General features: G+C 42.2%; 2 protein-coding genes across 5 annotated transcripts in view; both read left to right on the top strand.

The window, feature by feature from the left end:
* The first annotated feature begins 290 nt into the window (after positions 1-290).
* Positions 291-1,626, top strand: LOC148880426 (putative aquaporin TIP5-1). The gene is made up of 3 exons (XM_088962335.1): positions 291-597; positions 792-1,048; positions 1,128-1,626. Exons 1-3 carry the CDS (start codon positions 468-470, stop codon positions 1,512-1,514), a joined length of 774 nt encoding a protein of 257 aa, XP_088818461.1. The 5' UTR covers positions 291-467; the 3' UTR covers positions 1,515-1,626.
* Positions 1,627-2,626: 1,000 nt separating this feature from the next.
* Positions 2,627-18,511, top strand: part of LOC148880425 (uncharacterized) — a 35,970-nt gene continuing 20,085 nt past the window's right edge. The window contains exons 1-6 of one of the 4 annotated variants that reach the window (XM_088962331.1): positions 2,627-2,920; positions 3,242-3,329; positions 4,204-4,279; positions 4,425-4,523; positions 6,911-7,027; positions 17,397-17,759. In XM_088962331.1, the coding sequence (XP_088818457.1) occupies positions 4,253-4,279; positions 4,425-4,523; positions 6,911-7,027; positions 17,397-17,759 (606 nt within the window). In that variant the 5' untranslated portion in view covers positions 2,627-2,920; positions 3,242-3,329; positions 4,204-4,252. Of the gene's footprint in view, positions 3,049-3,085; positions 3,330-4,203; positions 4,280-4,424; positions 4,524-6,910; positions 7,028-17,396; positions 17,760-18,511 lie in introns of those variants that run through there. The other 3 variants (XM_088962332.1, XM_088962329.1, XM_088962330.1) reach the window with 3 other exon arrangements.

Here is an 18,511-nt window from a genome sequence, read left to right as displayed (position 1 = left end):
AATGACAAGGGAAATATTTCGTCCCGTGATAGAGGCGTGGGAAACATCGTCCACGGCGTGGGATGAGTTTGACTGATCCGAATTCAATCGGGATCTCCTGCCCACACAAACTCTGCCTAGATGTGTATAGAGTTTGTGTGAACAAGAGATCCCGACTCGTCCGAATTCCGTTGTTGATTGGCAACTCCCGTAAACGGACAGTTGCACAAATAAACGACAAGTCGCGCTTTTTGGCATTGGCAGTTGAATTTTGAATTCAAGAGGTTATGATGCTCATGCGGTTATGCCATGGGGATGATGGGACTGACTTGACTGAGAGAAGCGTCGCCTCCTTTTGCTTTTCACATTTTGGGATGCAATCTATATATATTATATATATAAACCATCCTCCTCTCCTCTTATCCATGAATTAAAGCGGAGAACCAGCAACCTCTTGTCTTGTTTTCATTTGCCAATAACACAGAATAATGGCTTTGACGATGGTAGGAACCCGTCTTGAGCAGTCTGTAACTACTACTGCCCTTCGATCATACCTCGCTGAGTTCATATCCACATTCCTCTTCGTCTTTGCTTCTGTTGGATCCACCATCTCATCCCGTGAGTTCTTGCTTTTTAGTTATCTTCCTATCCTCTTACTCTTGCGAGTTTGGACTTGGGATACATATTTAAATTCTGATTTGCTGGTACCATCGTCCATGAATCCTACTAGATCACATAATTAGTGACGGGCATAATTTGATTTGTTAATTTAATTAATTAATTATTATTATTATTATTTTAATTCTTAACAGGGAAGTTAATGCCGGATGCTGTGCCCGATCCATCTAGTCTAGTGGCCATTGCCATTGCTAATGCATTTGCATTATCATCAACAGTTTACATGGCCGCCAACATCTCCGGTGGCCATGTGAATCCAGCGGTGACCTTTGGAATGGCCATTGGTGGTCATATCAGCGTCCCGACGGCCATGTTCTACTGGGTTGCACAGTTGCTGGCCTCCACCGTGGCATGCCTTCTCTTGAATATTGTGGCTACCATTGTTGGACAAGTAAGTAATGAAGTGGTTTAATTGCTTGATCAAGACAAACGGCCGGGGATCATTGATGGTTAGTTGCTTGATTTTGCAGGTAATTCCGACGCATGCAATTTCGGAGGAGATGACAGGCTTCGGAGCAGCGGTGGTGGAGGGTGTAATAACATTTGCATTGGTTTACGCGTTTTATGCAGCCGGAGATGCAAGAAGAGGTCAGGTTGGAGTGGTCGGGCCTTTTGTGATTGGACTAATAGTGGGAGCCAATACTTTGGCAGCAGCTCCATTTACAGGTGGTTCGATGAACCCGGCGTGTTCATTCGGGTTAGCTCTTGTAAGTGGGAATTTTAAGAATCAAGGGGTATATTGGGCCGGACCCTTGATCGGTGCAGCAATTGCTGGACTTGTTTACGACAATGTGATGTTTCCCTCTCAGTCCTCAGATGCATCCCGTTTTATGGTCGAGGGAGGAGTGGGCCAGTAACTTTTTAGGGTTTATGTAAGAGATGGTCTACGCAACTTTATAATCTCTATTTTTTCTTTACTTTGTACGCCATCGGAATCTATATATATTATTTGGGTTTTGAATAACAAAATTTCACATACGACTGGAAAATAGTAGAAGAAATAAAATTTAACTTGAATAGACTGGTTGTTTCTTTTCAAGGTTTGAATTCCAAAGGGGGGTCGGGAAATAATGCACTAGCCAAATGATGGTAATATGAAAAACGAGGTACGTGCCCAAGGCTTGCAAATTTTTAAATTGATAAAGAAAGAAAAGTCTGAATCGTTATCATGACTGGCAAACTCCAGTAAAAGTTCCAAATTAGTTCCAGGTCAATGATATATTTTTATGGGTTGGAAATCGGATTTTCAAACGTGATCTGAACTCACTAGTACTACTTGCATGGCCCTTAGTCTGGACTCTGGACACAAAAAAAAAAACATTTACAAAGCTTTCAAAAGTCAAAGTAAAGCAGAAATTATGCCTGTGGTCAGTGGACATTTATTATGCGGCATGTCCTCTCAGGTCCCACCCATCTGACAATCATCGTGACTCCTCCATTTACTTACCACGTGGCAGGTTATGATGGACGTAACTAGTGGGGACAACCGTAGTCGGTAGTCCCAGACTTTCCAGAGACAGAGGAGTGGCCCAATAAAGATTAAAGAAGACGTTCGAGTCCGATGGTCAAAATAAACAATTATGGATGATGTAGGGGCTACACTGTACTGGTACAATCTACCAGAACAACTTTCAAAAATGAATTTGGGCCATCCGATGTGATGTCTGCCTTGTGTTTGGACTTTGGTGGATGTTTTCTAATATGAAATCATACATTTTCCAATATGGACAAATTTGACAAATGACAATCTCGTCATTCATGGATCGCCCGGGACAATTTTGAGGAGACCGGATCCACAAGCGAAGCACATTTAGTGAACCTTTTATAAATATTTTGATAATTGTTAAAAGTTGTTTTCAATCGTTTTCAAGGATACACACGACGGTGGTGTACTGTGGGACGTTGTGGGGAACAATCTTATTAGGGCTGATTTGATCTCAAATAAGACTCCTGACTTTTTTTTTTTTTTTTTTCAAAATGATTTGATTCCGCGGCAGAACAAAACCAACTAGCAAACCAGAGAGACAGTCCTCGGACACATTCATTTTAGTTATTGGGTCATTGCATCGGGACAATTTTACTCCGCTGTAATTCCCCTCATAAAAATGCAATTCGTTATCCTGCAGAGAATTAGTTGGGGCCGGACTTGTTTTGGTTCGTCTGGCTGCAGTGAAACAAGAAGGTTCTGTTTGATCTTGGACTATCAAAGAGCTCCGGTGTGACGGTGTCCGGATATGGGAGAGAGAGAGAGAGAGAGAGAGAGGTAAAACTGAATTATATCATTTAATGCTCTCAACGATACTACAGTCCTCGAATTCAATTTTGTCAGCAAGCAGGCTTTTTCGGCAAGTGTAGTAATAATTACACCAAATTCCTTCCTTCTCTAACAAGGTCGGGAATTTGAATTCGTATTTTAGTCTTCCAATAAAACAAACCATTAAAAGAATTCCATTAAACTCTTTGTTGGGTTTTATTTGATTTTTAACTCAGTTATTATTAGATCTTTTAACTAAAAGTTGAAAATAAGAAGAATGTGAGAGTTTGGGGTGCTGTAGAGGTTGAGAAATGGATGGTTGCACTGTAGGTAAAGATGAAGAAACGGCTTGGAAGAGATATGTGGAAGAACACTGTGCTTGTTCCAGTGGTGAAGCCCAACATAGGCGCACTAAGAGGTTGGTTTACTTTGGCTTTTCTTTCCGTTCTTTTATCATTTTTTTGTTGGCTTTGTTTGCTTTGAATTGGACACGGGATTCTGATTTCGGAGAGTCTAGGGTGGTATCAATTTATTTCAATGTTTTAATCTGAAGTAGGTAACCATTTTCAGTTTATTTCCATTGTTTAAGTTGTCACTGGTTTTTCTCTTTCGGTTAAATTCCTGTATATAGAGTGCTAAAATATCTAGTTGTGGTTTTATAAGATGCATTATGGCCCTTTAGTTTTATGGGTTTCATTTATCACTGAATAGTAGATTCCGATAATGGGTGTTCGGACCCCAGGGAGTCAAATGGACGGCAAGGTGGGAATGAAACTTTTTATCATCGCATTATTTTTGCCAGAAAACCATCTGGTATTAGCAGTTATATAAATTCTCTCTGTTTCTCAAAGAGTACTCTTTGGTCTTTAGTGCTGCATTTCACTTTCAAGCTCTCTTGTTCATATTTCTGTAGTACGTCTTTGTTTAATTCCACATAAATTCACAATGAGTGCCAGTTACCAAACTCATAATTCACAACTGAACAGTAAATGGGATATCCCATATGATCACTGCCATGAAGATTAGTATTATTCATAAATATTTTCTTTTGTTGCCTGTTAACATGTGGTATTACGGTGGCATGGAGGACTGTGGCACCCCTCTCAAAACTTCAAGCCTTTTGGTTGAGAACATGCAGCTTGATGCATGTTATCATCCAGTCAAAAGAAACAGAGATGTGGCAGTACACTAAAAGCTATTCTTAACTCTATATTCACAATGTGCTATGTTCATGTAATTTCTCTTGTTGAGGCTCTAAGTAGGATAATGAATCAATGAGCCTTTTTTTTCAGTGCTTCAGACACAAACTTGGATGCCACGACACATGCAGTTCCACATTCCATGGGAAAGAACTTGGATGTATCACATGTAAGACCAAAAATCTTAGTCTGTTCTTGTCAACTAATTATCATGTCTTACTACTTTATACTAGCATATAAAAAGGAGTTATAATAGAGATTGGACTAAGAAAGAGAGTCAACTTATGTGCTGCACTTTTTTCTGAATCCGTCAGGATTTGCAGCCTACAACCAGGATTTGCAGGGCACAAAGTCCAAGTTATAATACTAGGATCAGCTCTTCAGTCAGCCATCGAGCTTCCTTGGAGAAAGATGTAAGCATCACATGTCTTGCTTTACATGAAACTTATTTGTATGTGTACATATACCTGCATATTTGTTCTTACATTTATTTAAATGTGAGTGCTAAATATCTGTATGAGCACACATGTAAGGGTATATTGATTGAAATGTGTAGGAAATTGTATTTTCTTTAGAATGGTATTTCTATGTGAAATTTGATTTTCTTTCTTTACATGTTTATCTTACAACTATTGAGGAGAAACTTTTTAAACTCAAAAGTTTCTTCAAATTTTCTTGAGCAGTCACAAAATTCATTTACCCCAAGTAATTCTTTTTTGTCTTCTCCTATATTCCCTATGATCAATGAGGACTTAGAAATATCACCTCTACATTCAGCATCTAAATCCATCATGTTCTTTCAGGTTCTTCTATATTTTAGCTTGTTGATAGGGAAATTTTATGATAGGTTATTACAATTTTATGGGGTTAAGAGACTTATATGATAAATTGGCACAGAATTGATCTTGACATGTTTGTGCCTCTTGCCAGACTTTAATCTTCTGTCTATATATAGGCATGGAGAATAAGAGACATGCATGATCAGATGAAGATTCCATGATTGTCATGATGATCAAGTTCTGATAAGGTTGTATTCTGGGTCTCATTAGGTCAATGTTAAGATCTAGGATGATAGAAGCAGTTATTTGTGAGTGATTAATGATGGCTGATGGCTCACATGCTTTATTTTGCCAGTGCATATTTTGGTGGTTGAATTGGTATAGGGGTTGAAGGAGAAAAGATTTAGAAAAGAATAATGCTGATAGAGCATGTGAAAATTAGGCTATGTTAACTATGGTTGTCATTCCTTTTTATTTTAACTCATAAATAGATATATGTGTCTCTAGAATGTCATAAAGTTTGGCATGCATTTTATCCCTGTCAGGTTTGAGTAGTCCTTGACCATTTTGTTTCTCTTGTATCTGTCCTTGACAAAGATTCTAGGACCCCACTAACTGGTATATATTTCTTTAACTTCCCCAAATTATTATTGCTGAAGTGCAAATCTAACTTGGTCCATTTAGTCCTCCTTCTAAAGACTGGATTAGAAGGTACAGGAAGTTTTGCCTGGTTGTTGTAAATGACTCTTCATATGTAACTGGACTTGAATTATGTCCTCTATAGGACATTAATCTAACTAATTCATGCATTTTGTATGTCATTACATTCTTCTGCAGCTCAACACTGTGCATCAACTGAAATCTCTCCCCGCCCCTTTGGAGGAGGGGGAATCATATTACCTCCAGTGAAAGTACAATATCTGGATAGATATCTGCAGGTAGAGGATATCCACACGATGTTAGCATATGAGATAGCGAAGTTCCATTTTGATTAATAAATAGTCCCCTGCCTTTTAGGAATATGTCCAGTCTACTGCATTGAGATGAGCCATTTGAGATGAACACATACCAATTTACAAGGTTCATAACAAATATATCCATCAAAGTGATGACAAAATAAATCAGATCATCTAGGAGTCCATGGTATATCTCATGATCTGCATGCTCTCTATTTAAGGCAGCAATCTTATGATTACCGGGAGCTCTCTACCTATGTAACCATCTTCTGTCTCAGGCCTGTCCTATGGCTTTTTATTTTTGGATGTATTGCTCTTGTGCATATTTTTACTTCCTCCTGTATAATATATGCTTCTTTTCTATCAGAGGGTAGATCTCATTAAAGGACAATGGTAACTACAGAACAGACTGCACTTGTAAATGAAAAATAAGAAGAAATAATGACAGTAAGAAGCCTTGGTTTTCTAGGTCCCATTGGCATACTTGTTAAGAAAATGACAATAATCACACAGACAAAATCACTTTAAATTCCAGAAACACCATATTCACATCCCTAACAGAGATTCCTATTGTTTTTGCTCAACTAGTTTGAAATCCACTTTTATATCAATGGCAACGATTTATTTTCTTAATGATGATTTTTGGTACTTTCTCACATACCGCTGAGACCATCTAAAATGCAAGTTAATGTTTAGGTTGTTGTGGTACTTGTATCATGTCTTGGAACATGCTGTGTTGGTTTTTTATCTCTCTTCCAAGTTTTGACTCAAACAAAAAGCACCAATTTAATAATAAATAGAGTAAACAGGAAAATCGCTTCATCGTCTTTGTTGTCCAAGTCTTCTTCTAAGTATTTGTGGCAAGCTGATAGAATATGATATCACCATTCCACTATATCCAGGACCGATTTCCTTCATCTAGTGCATTGAACCCAATTTTCCCTTCCATTATGTAACCTTTCTATATTAGAAATTTAAATACAATATCTGATTCTGGTTGAATTATTGTTCACTGTAATTTTCGGCTGTAGCATATTCTGAAATAAATGATGCTTGAATTTGCAGATCGAACAGCTACAACTGCATTTGCAGCAGGAGAAGTCTATGAGAATTGTGCTTGAGAAGGCAATGGGCCGAGCTTCTAGTACTTTATCACCTGGACACAGACACTTTGCTGCTCAGGTATTATTTAAATGCTGAAATATCAAAGAACCTTAGTTCAGTCCTGTGTTTTTTGATTAACATACTACATTCACCAACAACAGCATGTGTCCTTATGTAGAAATTGTGCACAACAATAACATGAATCAAGCAAAAGAAATCCTGAACAAACATGAACTATCTTGTCTGTCATTCACTTTCTATTTACATGTTAGAGAAATGAGCATCTGAATAAGGGAAATAAATATCAGAAGAGAATTCAGGGAAGAGATATTACCTAAGAAACCATCTTTAAGACAAAGACTTCCTTATATGCACGTAATTACAAGTTAATGCATTTGATCAAGGAAACACTGTTCCCAATGTACAGTAAACTTCAGACTTGATATTACTCAAGATCACACCTTTACTTCCCTAGATTTGCACATGAATGCTGCACACAAATGGGATATAAACCATTATTGACACCAAAAAAGTATATTTTACATGCTTACAATGGAAAAGAATGGATTGCTAAATGGTTAAAGAATTGTGGACTAATGAAAATATGATGCATAAAAAACTTGAAACTTAATTTGACATCATCAAATACTGTAAGGACACCATTAATGACAAAATGAAATTTTAGTATTTCACTGAAGCCTTTCCAAAAGCGATATATCTGAGTATTTTCAACATTCATATTCAAACTTGAATTATGAAATCTCAACCTAACGAACTTTGGAACTCTTATAGTTATAACCATAGCCTAACTACAACACCTATCAAATGGCTTACATCAGAACTTCTAAATTACTGCCTATTTAATAGCCAGACTTGAAACAAAACCCTTTATTAACAGCATTTTCACTGATTAGATATTATGTTTGTATATCTCCAATCATCTAAAATTCAACAACTTGCACTTATCATTTTGACATATGAGCCACATGATCTGTATGATTTTTCCATTCAATTTAGTAGTAGATTTTTATAAGAAAGTAATACACATGTATGAAGTTCCATACATGGTCCTCTGTGTGTGCCACATTGAAACAGTTTATTAGGGGCATCAACACCTCTCACAAAACTTCTTAGTTGTTATCATTTTGGTTTAGGTATATTCTATTCTTTCTCATAAAGGAATTACTAACAAAAAGGAAAAAAAAAGAGGATATATAGATAATAAACAAATGCATTTGCTTAGATAGTTTGAGTAAAACCTTTGACTATAGAACATCAATCAAATAATTTTTGTGAAAATGGTTTGAATTTGAACTTTATCACAACAAAAGAATCAAATGATATGATTTCATTTTCCGGCATAGCCCCTTAAAGCTTTTTGAGAGCTCTTGAGAAGTGGCTTTTACCTCTGGTGTCATGGTGTCCAACATAAACCAAGGCATACCTGTCACAGTAGTCTTGAGATCTCATGAGAAGTGGTTATGACCTCTACTATAGCAATGGTTAATTCACTGAGTGCCTATTATCATATTACACTAAACATTATGATTTCATTAAAAGATAAACCTAACCTTATTTGTGCAAAATAAGTGCATCAACTCTTGAAGGATGAGATTATCTTAAGAAAATTTCTTTAACCGTGTGGTATCGTGATGTCCAAGATAAACCAAGGCCTACCAGTCACATTAGTCATGAGTAAGCCCTAGTTCCTAGCACCAGTCTTCCTATCTGCCACACTAGAACAACTGGTGCCAATTAACTATCTGACAACTGACATATAGAAAGGGTGAGAATCAAGAGCCAGGCAAGGTGTTGCAAAAGCAAACTTTGCATTTGACTATCCATTTTTTGGGACACCTATTGGCATGGAAATATTCCAAAATCCTATCCAATCATCATCATATGCCTTGTCCCACTTGAACTTTATATAGGTCATATTCTATAATGAATTATATATTAAATGTGTTCTCACTACCAGAATAAAATACTCGTCTCCCATAATCTTCAAGTTGCCAAAAGTTCACTATTCTCAGAGGCAAAAATTACTGATCTTTCATTTTCTATGGCTAGATTGCCTTAGTTAACTCTTTTGTTGTCACCACTTGGTCAACTGTAACCATGTTTATTGGTTGTTAATACTCCTAGATCATGCATCTACTTCACCGGCCCGGCTTTAATTCCTTGGAGGCAAAGACTTTAACTAACCAACAGCAAGAGAGTTTGGATAATGAAGATGATTAATTGGAAGAGGTTGATACTAAACATCGTGATGTCTCTTCTGGATCTTAGGGCTCTTATTATCAAGAAGCTTAAGTTCCATTACATGCCTTTTATGCTAGAACAAATTCTCCAATGTTGTGCTTCTCTATGAGAAGAATTGCCATGGTTATACTGCAACTAAGGATTTTCATGATATTATTAACAATGAAAGTACCTGAACCTAATATCTAAAAGGCCTAGTATCAGACTTAGAGCTCAATGAAGAAAGAAAAACGAAGCAATGATGATTGAGTAGGCTCAAGTTGAGTTTCCAAAAGAGTTGTAATCAACACCCCTTAAATTGGTTATGGGAGACTATAATAACCTGGTCGCATACTATACATGTGACATGGATGTTTGTAATATTTTCTTAGAAGGCCATGGTTTCATTATTTGAATGCTATCTGTTGATGCTCAGATTGGCCAAGGACAACACAATAAATCCGTTCTGCTTCCTGAACGAGTTGGCTAGCCGAATGACCCGAGGGATGCTGAGGCCAAGGGTTAGAGGGGCCCAAAGTGCTTTGCGGCCGAGGGTTGGTGAAATCTACCCAAGGTCGGCTTAGGTCAGTACCTGCGGAAGAAGGGGACATTAGAGGCCCCAGGTGATAACCCAAGGCGGGGACTTCGACAATCAAGTTAGTGAGGGCGGACAAGGTCCAAGGAGCTCGGACGAGGTCACCAGAAAGCTAGAGGGCAAGAGGGTCTGGAGAGATAAAAGTCTAGCCCCTTACCTTGGGGGAGTCGTGCCCTATTTATACTTGAGGTCGCCTAACAGCAGACACCACAGATAGTCAAGATGCAGTCCGGCCCTGGGCGAGCGACCATCCTAGCTTGCCCCATGTGCCATTGGTCCTGCGCTGGGGGCTGACCTCCGCCCTACCAGACGCGCTGATTGGCTCGTCCCTTGGTTGCGTGTCAACGTGTCAGTGGCCTGCCTAATGTGCCTACATCATTTGCCCCCACTCTCGAGGCCGTGGTGGAGGTCTTAGCTAAGGACCTCGGCTTCGGCCGAAGGGAGTGTCGTTCTTGCTAGGAGGCATTGAGTGGCCTTCTATGGCAAGGACCTTGGCTATAGCTAGGCTAGAGAGAGCGGTCTTCGGGCACGGAGGTGTTGGCCCCGATTTTGGAGTTGCTAAGGATAGTCCGACTTGGGAGCATGGAGACGTCGGCTACAGCAGAGGCCTTATCGGAGGTAGTCTGGCCTATGAGTGTGTAGACGTCGTTCTCGGCTTCGAGGGGCTTCCATTAGTTGTTGTGTTGATTCCGTTCCTTGAGGAGGTTGTGGAGGGCCGAAGAGAACGGAGGCGTTGGCCTCGGCTTCAGAGAGCTTGGTACCGTGTTTTCTATGAGTACGAGGTGCGCATGCCCCCCAGTCGTGTGCTTCGGATGAGCTAATGAGTCTGTGCGCAAGCCAGGCGTCAGCTTCTTGGCTGATCACCACTGTGTGAGGTGCAGATGATGAGTGGGCGTGTCGTGGCTGCGCACAAGATGAATTCCGGCAACGGGTGTTGTCCGCATGCGTGACGGGTCTCGGCGTTGAAGGCCTGGACCGTGCCCGAGGTGGGCATCTGGTCGTGATCGTATGCGAGATGATGGTGGTGTTTCCTTGCATTTGGTGCAAAGGGCTGGTCGTTTAGTTCAATTTGGTGGGGAGTCGAGCTGAGCCCTTGGTGGCGAAGGAAGCTTTGGCACGGAATGGCCGCAGCTTCGCTCGCCTAGGTAGGAGGATTCTGGTTGTCAACCTGATACGTTGGCTCACTTTCCTGTTGATAAGCATCAGTTAGCTCGTGCTTGCGTAAGGATGTCGTTGAATGCCAGGGACTTGCTACTGGAGAGGGCATTGGGCAAGGGCCCGTTTGGAGCAAAGAGGGCGCCTCGGCCAGGAGGGTGCTTCGGCTAGGAGGGCGCCTTGGCTAAGAGGGTGCCTCGGCCAGGTCAGTCGTAGGGGTGGCCAAGGTGAGAACTTGTCATGTCGTCGGCTTGCAACTTCTCCTAGCTACCCATTCCATTGGGGACAGGGCACGTAAACCCGTGTGCGGCCTAGGCTATATGGACACCGGTCGGCGCCGCGGACCGCCCTGGTCTAGCGAGATGGCATTGTTCCCTTCAACATGTCCGTTCTACCATAAATTGTGCCAAGCAAAGGGCCGATGCTAGCCTTCGAGCCTGAACAAGAACTCACTCGCTTGGAGGGTCTCTTCGTGGCCGAGGCCAGAATCAAGGGCCGCCCCGTCAGTTGTGGCCGAGGTCCATTAGATTTCCTGTCAAAAGGGGTGAGCAGCCATGTGACCTCCAGCGGACCGTATGCCTTGGGCTGACGTCCAGTCCGGGCATGTAACCTTGGTGAAGGTTGTATGCTGCAACCAGTCGGTCGTTTGAGGGCGTGCGGTCTCCGGAGGGTTGTATGCCTTGGGTTGACATCCAATCCGGGCATGTAACCTTGGTGAAGGTTGTACGCCACGACCAACCGGTCGACCGAGGTGAGGAGCCTAGCGACTTGGCGTATGACCTCCAATGGTCATGTGCCTTGGACCGAGGTCCAGTCTGAGCATGTAACCTTGGCAAAGGTCGTATTCTACAAAAGGTTGCTCGGTGAAAACGAGAACGTATACGCTAAGGGTTTGAGGCGAGGTAAGAGTAACCTGCTTTATTGCCAAATGTTTACATGGTCGGCCAAGGCCGAGCTCTTGTGGTTACATGGCCCAGCCTATGGTTACACCCAAGGCCGAGGTGTTGATGATGAGTGATTGATTACAACTGCTACTGCTGGGGCAAGGTGATGACGTCGGTGTCACCGTACAGCTTCAGATATCCGCGGCGGATGAGGGACTCGATCTCGTCTTGGAGGTCATAACAGTCCTCGGTGTGATGGTCGGCGCCGCGGTGAAATGTGCAGTATTTTGCTGGGTCACCCCTCTTGGGGTTCCTCTTTCTCTTCCCAGGCCACTTCATATACTCCTCCCCTCCTACTCGCACGAGGATGTGTGCTCGGGTGGAGTTGAGTGGCGTGTACTGGTTGTAGGATGAGGCTGGCAGCTTCATGTTGCTATCGTCGCCACAGTTGTCTTCATGTCGGTCGCGATGTACTTCTATGCCTTTTTCAAAAATTCCACCTTGGTTCTGGGCAGTGTCTTGGCAATAGAGCACTTAAGGGCCGACCCAGGGAGGAGGCCTTGGATTGTTGTGTGCATGGAGACCATTGGGTCGAGGTCACAGGGACCTCAACCCCATGGGTCGACCGCTTCTGGCTTCGTCGGCTACTGATGAAGTGGGCGAGGAAAAGGTTGGAAATTTGGTCCCAAGAGCTGATGGAGCAAGGTGGGAGCCCGGAGAACCAGGGCTGAGTTTCCCCCTTGAAGGTCGCCTGGAAAGTTCGGCACATCAATGCGTCGGAATACCCGTACAAGAGCATGAGTGTTCAGAAGCTCTCTAGGTGTTCATCTAGGTCCAAGGTGCCATTGTAAGTCTCCAGTGTGGGATCTTTGAAATGATGCAGAAGAGGCCTCGAGGTGATAGCGGTGGTGAAGGCGTCCATCCTGGTGGAGTACTGACTTGGTGAGGTGTCACCTCGTTTCTCCTTGACTTGCCGAATTTCATCCTTCATTGCGCCGAGCTACACCTGTAGGTAGGCGATCTGTTGGCCGACAGGTACCTCGTCTTTGTCCTGGTCTCCTCGACAGTGGGACGGGCCAGTCGCGTCTCGGTTCCTTTTGGCCCGTCGATCGTTGAGGTAGTCTTGGAGGCCCGAGATGCGAGGTGGAGGTGGCGTCTCTTGTCGGCGGTGGTGTCCTTGGCTTCAGCGTCGGTTGCAAGACCGTACCGATTCGTTCTCCATTTGACTGGGAGGTTGGAGGGTTCTCAGTGGTTAACTCACACTTCGGTCGCTTCCGCCGGACATTGAGGGGTCAGCCCGGTAAGGTCCGACAGGGCACTTAGCCAGCAAAGCCCGTGTAAGGCGTCCGCGGTGATAACCTAGGTTCCCAGTGGGGTGGCCACTTTGCAAGTGACCTACCGGTCGCCCCACCTCGTCCAGCCTCTGCGTGGGGTCATCAAGCCGGTTGAGGACTGTTTGGAGTTGGTTCCTGGTTACCAAGTTCTGTGTAGTTTTCTTGTTTCTTGCCATTTCGTTGGAAGCTGGGTTGTAGTGCTGGGGGGAAGGCTTAGTAGTCGTTCCCACAGACATCGCCAATTGTTGATGCTCGGATTGGCCGAGAACAACACAGTAAATCCGTTTTTCTTTCTGAACGAGTTGGCTAGCCAAATGACCCAAGGGATGCTGAGGCCGAGGGTTAGAGGGGCCCGAAGTGCATTGCAGCCAAGGGCTGGTGAAGTCTGCCCGAGGTCAGCTGAGGTCGGTACCTGCGGAAGAAGGGGACATCAGAGGCCCCAGGTGATAACCCGAGGCGGGGACTCCGACAATCAAGTTAGTGAGGGCGTAGCAAAGAGGGTGAACGAGGTCCAAGGAGCTCGGATGAGGTCGCCAAAAAGCTAGAGAGTAAGGGGGTTTGGAGAGATGAAAGTTTGGCCCCTTACCTTAGGGGAGTCATGCCCTATTTCTGTTAGACAGTCTTGTATGCCCTTAGCTTCAATCGGATTTGATGTACTTTTGTTATTTAGTGGAAATAAATTTAAGTGCATGTTTGATTCATGTTGTTTGGTATAATTCTGTGTAAGACCCTAAAACTGGACACTTATAGAAACTTGTGTTAGTTTTAAATGTTCACAGCCATTGGATAAGTTTGGGGAGATTTATCCTGCCAAGGCTGATACTGGTGTGCCACCAAGTGTTGGGATGGCTTGTTTCGGCCATCAGGGTAAGACCCAAGGCACATGCAGTATGGGATTGCTTGAACCCTTGAATCGGACCAGATTTCCAGTATTGCCCTAGACCTTGGAGACAGATGGGCAAAACTGGAAAGTTACACCTGACCCCTAGACTCGATTATGACACATCACTAGGTGTCGAATCGGGCTGTCTTTGATGTGTCAATCAGTGAGATCCTTAGTGGGGGTCAAAACCTGGACATGTTGGGGCAGTCTGAGAATTCATCTGAGTGAGTGGTCATAGTGACAGGATCAGCCCCTTTGTCGGACAATGGTAATGATCGGTAATGCACTCTCTCTGATGGAAACCAAACTGCCGGCAGTTGATTTCAATCGTTGGAATTTTGTTTTGCAAAATAAGATATATATATATATATGTACGGTTTCAAAAGATTTGCAAAAGGTTTTAATTCCCGGGATCCATGTGAGTAGAGAGTGCGGCACTGTTCCTTGCAGCCGAGAGAGGGGTCTTCTCTTGTCGGGCAGTGCTTGATCATTAAGGGCTGAGAGGTTAAGTGTAAGACCATTTAGGATAATACCTGATGGGCTAATCTTGCACCTGTCCACAATCCTTGGGTTTTTATAAGATGGCTTGGCCCAGGGACCACTTAATGTAAGTGTTGGGCCCATAGGGTCCATGTGATGGGCTCAAGGGGATCACTGAGTCTTTCAGTGAATTCGGCTGGGCCTTGTAATAAAGGCTGGGCCGAACCCATGTGGCTGGTGTGTAGATCAATGCTTGGGTCCCACGCCATACAAAGAAGCCCAACTGGGCAGCAGGTTGGAAACTAGTTAAACACTGAACACTTAATGAATCAAAAGCCCATTTCGAACTGGGCTGATATGATCACCAGTTCATAGGGCGAATCTGAGATTAGTGTTAGTAAAAGGATTGGGTCTTTGACCTTATCCACTCTAAGAGACCAAATTCAAATTAGATTTGAATCTGGTAACCTCCTGATAAGATCAGGAGTTAACTAACTTAATCTACAGATAGGATTAAGATTAACCTCTATCCAAATACTGATTTGGATTGGGATAACTCCCAAAAATATTGGGAGGTTTCTTAATCAAGAAGAAAGAGGAGAAAACCCTAGCAGAAATGTCAGATTTCGAACTAGGGGGTTTGAGTAAGCAAGAAACACATCCTGCAATCTGAGATTTGATCTCTCACAGACTCCAGAGAGAAGAGACAATTCTGCCCTCTTCGTCCCTGGACTTCTCCTCCTTCAGCCGCCGCCACTACCTGTTGGAAGATTGGATCTTTGCAGCAACAGGAAGTCAAGAAAGTAGTTCTTGACAATAGTCTTGCAAGAAAGACACTAGAATTCGGTGTTCAAGGTTTCCAGAGGGTTCTTGTGAAAAATCCAGTGTGTAGGACGCACCCTGCTGGTTCCGTTCCATCCACAGCTGTGTCATCTTCAGCAGGAGCGGATCTTGGTCACTTCTTTGGGCGTGAACACCAACTTTGGGAGATATTATTTCTCCGGATCAGGTATAATCCTTCCTGTTTCCTTTTGGTTCAGATCTGGTTTGTTTATGGTTCAAGTAGGATCCTTGAATAATGTATTCTAAATTTAGGGAATATGATTCCCAGCTGGAAGAAGGTAGGAAATTTTTGAAATTCGCCCCCATTCCGCACCTTTCTTGGCGTCCATTAGATGGATCCTACCATTCTTTCAATTTATACTTGAGGTCGCCTGACAACGGACACTGCGGACGGTCAAGATGCGGTCCAGCCCTAGGCGGGCAGCCATCCTAGTTCGCCGTGTGTGGTGATGCCATTGGTCCCATGCTGGATGTGGACCTCTGCCCTGCCAGACGCACTGATTGGCTCCGCTCTTGGCCGTGTGTCAACATGCCAGTGGCTTGCCTAAAGCACCTAAATTACTATCTATTATTGCAGGTTCAATACTTATAAACTTAAATGAAATAAAAAGTTTTTGTGAGCTTGTGCCAATGGCCTTACTATACAATGCTATCAAAGAAGCCATTGCAAGTTGATAGTCAAGAATCTACTGTGCTCAAGCTGTTAGAGTACATATCATCACATTCAATGTCGAAATTCTCTATACCTTGAGGAATTGGTGCAGGATGACACAACAGTAGTAGTTCTTCAGGGTTTATCTTAATTGCCGAGTCTTATTCATAAGGTGCTAACTGAGCCTCAGTTGTTTCTGTTTCTTATTTGGAATCATAATCTAACTAGAAGTGGGCTTCCAAGTTATGAGTCTTACACATAGAGTTAAACTTGCTTTGCAAGTATATCTTAGATTAGGATTATAATAAAATTTTGGTTCACCCCAATAGAAGTAGGCCTATGATAAGGATTTAATTCTATAAATAGTCTTAGGTAGAACTTAGGTTTTTTTTTGGGTCTGCTTATTAAATTATTGGAGGCTTTTTTTAAAAATTAATAAAAATAAGATTTCTTTTTAAATAAGAAATTTTATCTCTGAATTTTCTGCCCTTATTCCTTTTCCTTTTTTCTCCGTTCTATACTGTTGCTATGGTGGCATGAACAGTAATCGTGAATAGTGCCTATTGTTCTATAAAGCTTATTTCAAGATCAATTCCCTTGCTATATTTTGCGTTTTCTACAAAGTTAGTCTGCATTAAGATCCCATTAGATACATGGTGCAGGCCCTCCATTAGTTCTATGAGGACAAAGATGGCCAAGCCAGCAAGAAACTGTAAAACACAGCTACATTATTGAAAAGGGTTTGACTATGATGCCGGAAAGACATGATAACAGAATAACTTGCAACAAATCAACAGGCATCATAAAAGTGGTAACCAATCAGGTGGGTTTTCATCAAAATCCATTGGGGGTTTTGATTGGTCAAGACCTTTCTTGTATTATGTCTTCCCGGCATCATAGATTTTTCCTGTTGAAAATCATGTCAATAACATGTAAATTCTATCAGAATAAATTGCAAGTTTTGTCTTGACAATCAAATATCAATGGGACAGAATTGAAAAGATGATATTCATTCTTGCTCAAAAAATGTCAAATAAGAAAAAATATTACTGGACAGATACCAAAATTCACTTTCATAGAAAAAAGTTTTTTTTTTGTTTTTTTCACTAAATAACTTTGCCATCTAGCAGTAATAGTTATGGCACTTAAATCCTAACTATTTCTCATCCATATCTATACCTAATTTTTCTCTAATAGAGACATGGGTTATCATGGTTGTTACACAAAACCTCTGGGTTGTTCATACAGATCATATGCTCTTACTGTGTTGTGCTTTTTTCAGGGTCACTCATCAATACTAATAATAGATTCTATGTTGTCAATATTACACCACAGATATTATGTTTCCTTCGCTATTTTTTCTTTTCCTATTTTTTTCAGACAAAGGAGTTGATAGCAGAAATCGAGTTACTTGAAGAAGAAATTGCAAACCGTGAGAAGCATGTTCTATCTTTGTATAGAACTATGTTTGATCAGTGCAGTAGTGCTACACCTTCCGGTCAAAGCTCAAACATTACATCTCCTGCCCATGCAAAGAATGAAGTAAGAAAGCACCCAAGTATAATTTCAAGTGCATTTTGCTCGTCATCAAAAAAGTTCCGATTGCAACCTTTCGAAGTTCTGGCTTCTGCAAAGGAATCCAGAAAGAAGAATGTGTTACTGCATTCAAAGACCAGGCATGTTTCACTATTGACTGGGAAAACTGATATTCATATGGAGAATAATTATTCAGATCCCATTAAGGTATGAGTGCATTCAAAACAGTTGGTTAAAAAATTTTAGCTTTTGTTGTTCATCTGCTTTTCATCTATTTTTCATATTCAATTGTCTACCTTCATTTGAATTTTAACTGCTTTCGTGCAATTATATGTAATGTTTCTTTGATGGTTTATTTACTTGAACATGAAATTTTCTTGGGAACAGTCACTCCTGCTAAGAGTGAAGCTCTAAAATGATAGTGCAGCATGTTGCAGTTAGAGTGAAGCTCTAAGAAGTACAGCATGTTGCAGTTAGAAACAAACAGCATTTCAATAAATGGAATTATTCTGAGATCTTTTATTTTTTTTTTACAAAATCCCTCTAACTAGAAAGAATTGTAAACCAAGGTGATGAGGGCAGATTTGGCCCTCCAGTGGAATTGTGACATGTGGCACCTTGTGCCAAGTAAGTATGGCCTCCAGGCAGCTTGCCATAGGCAGTTCGCCATAGGCAGCTTGCCACAGGCAGCTCGCCACAGGCAGCTTGCCACAGGCAGCTCGCCACAGGCAGCTCGCCATAGCCAGCTCACCATAGGCAGCTTGCCACAGGCAGCTCGCCATAGCCAGCTTGCCACAGGCAATTGCCAGGGCTTGCCACAAGCAGCTCGCCATAGGTAGCTTGTCATAGGCAGCTCACCATAGAAGCTCGACATGGGCAGCTCGCCATAAGCAGCTCACCACAGGCAGCATGCCATAGGCAGCTCGTCACTTGTGGAGAAGCTCGATACAGGAGTAGTT

This window comes from Nelumbo lutea, chromosome 1 (genome assembly GCF_056320005.1).
Source record: "Nelumbo lutea isolate HS-2025 chromosome 1, American lotus-T2T, whole genome shotgun sequence".
Taxonomy (NCBI): Eukaryota; Viridiplantae; Streptophyta; class Magnoliopsida; order Proteales; family Nelumbonaceae; genus Nelumbo; species Nelumbo lutea.
Note: the sequence above shows the minus strand (reverse complement) of the source record. Positions and strands in the feature narration are given on the sequence as shown.